Source organism: Taurulus bubalis, assembly GCF_910589615.1.
Source record: "Taurulus bubalis genome assembly, chromosome: 16".
Taxonomy (NCBI): domain Eukaryota; kingdom Metazoa; phylum Chordata; class Actinopteri; order Perciformes; family Cottidae; genus Taurulus; species Taurulus bubalis.
In genome coordinates, this window is record NC_136604.1 from 23582742 (window position 1) to 23587741 (window position 5000).

The 5000-nt window shown below is 47.1% G+C and overlaps 1 protein-coding gene across 1 annotated transcript in view; it reads left to right on the forward strand.

Moving 5' to 3' along the window:
- Positions 1-5000, forward strand: part of plekho1a (pleckstrin homology domain containing, family O member 1a) — a gene marked incomplete at both ends in the record, with an annotated part of 111687 nt that overhangs the window by 3745 nt on the left and 102942 nt on the right. Inside the window, 5 exons of the mRNA XM_079231962.1 lie at positions 1-125; positions 330-427; positions 977-1139; positions 1286-1398; positions 1971-2601. The exon at positions 1-125 is cut by the window's left edge and continues 196 nt beyond it. Of these exons, the coding sequence (XP_079088088.1) occupies positions 1-125; positions 330-427; positions 977-1139; positions 1286-1398; positions 1971-2601 (1130 nt within the window). The remainder of the gene's footprint in view (positions 126-329; positions 428-976; positions 1140-1285; positions 1399-1970; positions 2602-5000) is intronic.

Here is a 5000-nt window from a genome sequence, read left to right on the forward strand (position 1 = left end):
AGCTGAGGGCGACCCCCAAGGAGCCCAAGGTGAAGACCAGCAGCCTGCCCAGGGGGAGCGAGCTGTCCTGGGGAAAGCAGTCCTACATGGATGCCTCCAAGGGCCACAAAACCCAGCAGATGCAGGTTGGGAAGCTCTGTGAATCATTACTCGATATCCCAAACCTCTGACCTTTGTCTAATCAAGTGTGCTCAATGCAAGAACGTTGGTCGAGTAGAAGTTGTTATTTTGCAAACACCTCTAAGGAGTCGACGCGCCCATAAACCAGGACGCCCCCCAGCTTATCACTGAACCACAGATACCAACAGCAGACTTGTGTTTCCTTTCAGGTCCTGAAGGCTCAGTCTCAAACGCCTCAGCCGGGTAAGAGGTTCAGCATGCTGGGCCGCAGTCGCTGTGCCTCCATGGACGAAGTTCTCTCCTCCAGGTGAGAAAACACCTGATACTGAAACAAACACACAAAACAGGTGTTCACCTGATAAACTGCACTCATACGAGCAAAGTTAATCAAACCCCTTTCTCCATTCTGTTGTCCTTCCTCTCCTTCCTCTCCTTACCCCCGTACCCTCCATACCCTCCATACCCTCCATACCTCCTGACTCTCCATACCCTCCTTACCCTCCTTCCTCTCCTTACCCTCTATACTCTCCATACCCTCCAAACCCTCCATACCCTCCTTACCCTCCATGCCCTCTTTACCCTCCTTCCTCTCCATACCCTCCATACCGTCCATACCCTCCATGCCCTCCTTACCTCCTGACTCTCCATACCCTTCATATCCTCCTTCCTCTCCTTACCCTCCATACCCTCCTTCCTCTCCTTACCCTCCATACCTTCTGACTCTCCATACCCTCCATACCCTCCTTACCCTCCATACCCTCCTTACCCTCCTTACCCTCCATACCCTCCTTCCTCTCCTTCCTCTCCTTACCCTCCATACCCTCCTTCCTCTCCTTACCCTCCATCCTCTGCTCAGGCCGGCGATGATTCGCTCCGAGTTGCGGTCGGCTCTTAGGCGTTGTCCGACCGAAGAGGAGAAAGTGGGCGGGCCTTCGGTGCAGCCGGTCGGTCAGCTGCAGAGCCTCATCGCTCAGAGGATGCAGAGGGCTCAGGAGCTGCTGGAGGAGATGAGACTGCAGGTGCGACTCATTGAGTTCATTGAGTTTCGCTAGTTGTTTTTTATTTGTCTGACTGTATTGTGAGACTTCAGTCACCAGAACCAAATAATGCAGAAACTAAAGGATGGGATGTAATTCAGGTTAATGTTGTGTGTTATGATTTACAGGAGCTGCAGAAGGCCAAAGCAGAGAGGGAACGAGGAGGCAGCTCACCTTACCTGAAGGGCATCGACTCGCCCCGCCTCCACCACCTCAGGGGCTCAGACTCTCCTCACTCCAGGTTTCTTTTGTTTTCACAAATATTTTAATAATATTTTGACCTCCCAAAGTCTCCAAGACTTTCACATTCACATTATTGTTTTTACTGACACTTTCAGGACTGATGGATGGCTTGCAGTTGGTAAAGATTGGTGGTCAAAGTAATCTCTATGATCAAACCTCTGGGTGCCAGAATATCATTAATTCAAATCTAATTTGAGCTCAAGGTGCTATGTCCAAAAAGGATGAGTACTTGACTTAAACCCCTACTTCCCTTGTGGAGCACAAGTCAGCGACTTGGTTTCCATCGTCAATGTTGTATCTTAACAATCTGGACCCAGCTTCACCACAACGTCTGGTTGGATCCAACCAGGAATTTATGGTAACTTCTCGAGTTTCAGGTTCTTTTCTGAAAGACATTTTGCTGGTTTTGCGTCCCTCAACAAGGACGAAGGGGCTTACGGCCCGCCATCTTGGATTACGGCCATTGCCATGTGCTTTTTTACAACCGATGAACAGGAAGTGACCATATCTGGACTGAGGAGGAGTGACGTAGAAGTAGAGTAATTGATTGATCGTCTTTGTCCTCTTCAGCAGGTCGTCCGGATCTCCAAGGAGCAGGAGCAGCGACTCCCCTCGCCTCCGGGGCAAAGACTCTCCCCGCCTGAGAGGACGAGAGTCTCCTCGATCCAAAGCCAAGAGGACTCGCTCCAAAGGGGCCGACTCGCCTCGATCCAGAGGATCCCACTCGCCCGCCGCTAAAGCGACCGACTCTCCCCGACTGAAAGATTTGCCTCAGACTCGGACAAAGAGCTTCGACGTGGTCCATTCACCAAAACCCACCGAGGGACCCTCCGGCAAGGAGGACGACTCTCCCGTCCAGAAGTCACCCGAATTGCCTCCGAGCGTCGGAGGAGGATCTGACCGCTATCGGGCTCAAGGATCCGATGAAACGGACTCCCCTCGTCTGGGGAGCGGCAAAGGGTCCCCGAGTCGGAGTCAGAAGAACTCCCCGAGCTTCTGCGGATCCCTCGAGTCCACACGCGTGGACTCGAGGGATCCGGAGATGGACCCGGATCCGGAGGTGGAGAGGAGGCGCGAAGAGGCCGAGCGCCTCCTGGAGGAGGCCGTGTCGTCGTGGAAGGAGGCGCAGGAGGTCCTGCAGGAAGTGAAGCAGCTGCAGAGCCAGACGCTGCGGCGGCAGCGCAGGAGGACCTACGAGAAGATGGCAGCGACGACGGTGGCCGGGTCGGCCCAGAAAACGCCCGAGGAGAACACGCCCACCTCGCCGACGACGTCGCCCGAAGACGACGAGGAGTCCGAGACGCCGTGACGAGGAGGGCTCTCTACCTCAGACTGAAGGATTCTCTCAGCGAAAAAGTAGCAGAAACTAAACGGGTAATTTTTGGGGATTTTGTAAAAATTCTGTTCCTCAAAAAAAAAAAAACTGAAGAGTTCTTTCGACACCAGCGAGCTTCTTTGATCCATTAATCACTTTTCACACTATGAATCCAGTTTTAATGGAGAGGAACTCGCTTCTTCCTCTTCCTCCTCCTCCTCCTCTTCCTTCTCCTCCTCTTCCTCTTCCTCCTGACAGTTGCTTCTGGAAAGAGAACTTGAGTTTTTTTGGAAGATTAAAAATACAATTCATTCTTTAAAAAAAGACTTTTTCTCCAAACAAAGATGTCAACATTTATACAATGGGAACTTTTTCAACATGACAAGAACACGAAGGCACTAACGAGCACGTCGTTTATTAATTATTGATACTTTATACTTTATTCATTTGCTAATATATATTCCGTCTTAATGTGTGAATCTGTTTATATGACTTAGCTGTAGCGTTATTTATCTCTGTTGACGTTTTTTTATCTCAACAGATTTCACGTTTTTAAACATTAAAAAGCTGCGAAAAAAAATCAGGAAGTTTAATATTTAACGAGATGAAGAGAGAAAAAAGCAATAATTAAACACAGAACACGTCTTCCTCTGAACGCAGATATGAATATGAACCACCGTCTGTGCAATATGTCTTTGAAATAATGAGGTGATATTATTATTATATTATTATTATAGTATTATTATTATTATATTATTATTATAGTATTATTATAGTAGTATTATTATAGTAGTATTATTATATTATTATTATTATTATTATTATTATAGTATTATTATTATTATCTCGTAAAGTCATCGTTGTGAACAATCAGAAACTTTATTAAACTTTATTAAACTCTTTTTTAAAACCTTTCTTATTGATCGAACACCAGCTGACGGAAAGTTTTTCTACTTAAACGTTTGTCGGTTGTTAAAATATTAAAATATTATCGTGGAGTCACTCGTTAAACTTTAATGTTTTTAGTTTCATTTGAAGGTTTCAGCACATTTACAACGAACGACTTCTTTCAAATCTTCGTTTTGCTCCAGATTTGTATATCAATGTTTTTAATGATGTTTGAATGACTGTAAATGGCAATGCATTGTGGGTAAATGGAGCCAAACAACACTGTTTACTATAAAGCGTCTTCGTCTTCACGTGCAAAATAAAACAAGAGAAACAAACAAACTCGTTCGTGGAGATTTTTATTTCATAACTTTCTTCTCTTTGATATTAATGTTCAACTTTTAACTGAAGACGAGACTCAACTGCAGAAATCACATGACCAGGAATCCAGCCTTCTGATTGGCCGAGAGCCCAGAGGGAGCTTCATCAGTTAGTATGACACACACACACACACACGCACAGAGGTGGAGTTGTGTAATGGAGCGATCCTGTTTGTGCTGCCCTACATCTGCTCTGCATTACAGCTCACTGACCTGAGTGTGTGTGTGTGTGTGTGTGTGTGTGTGTGTGTGTGTGTGTGTGTGTGTGTGTGTGTGTGTGTGTGTGTGTGTGTGTGTTATTGTGTATGCATGCGTGAGCATTTCTTAATGACTAATCTGATGTGTTATTTATAAACCTTCTCTTTGTCTCTGTTTCATGAAGGCTGATTAGCCTAGCTTAGCACAATACTCAGCATAGCATAGCACACAGACTCAGCCTAGCTTAGCACACAGACTCAGTCTAGTTTAGCACACAAACTCAGCCTAGCTTAGCACAAGACTCAGCCTAGCTTAGCAAACAGACTTAGCCTAGCTTAGCACACAGACTCAGCCTAGCTTAGCACACAGACTCAGCCTAGCTGAGCACACAGACTCAGCCTAGTTTAGCAAACAGACTCAGCCTAGTTTAGCAAACAGACTCAGCCTAGCTTAGCACACAGACTCAGCCTAGCTTAGCAAACAGACTCAGCCTAGCTTAGCACACAGACTCAGCCTAGCTTAGCACACAGACTCAGCCTAGCTTAGCACAAAGACTCAGCCTAGCTAAGCACACAGACTCAGCCTAGCTTAGCACAAAGACTCAGCCTAGCTTAGCACACAGACTCAGCCTCCTGAGTCTGGGTCCTGGTCTCCCCGGGTCCTGGTCTCTGGTCTCTCTGGTCTCAAGGTCCTGGTCTCTGGTCTCTGGTCTCTCTGGTCTCTGGTCTCTGGTCTCTCTGGTCTCTCTGGTCTCTGGTCTCTGGTCTCTGGTCTCTCAAGGTCCTGGTCTCTCAGGTCTCAAGGTCCTGGTCTCTCTGG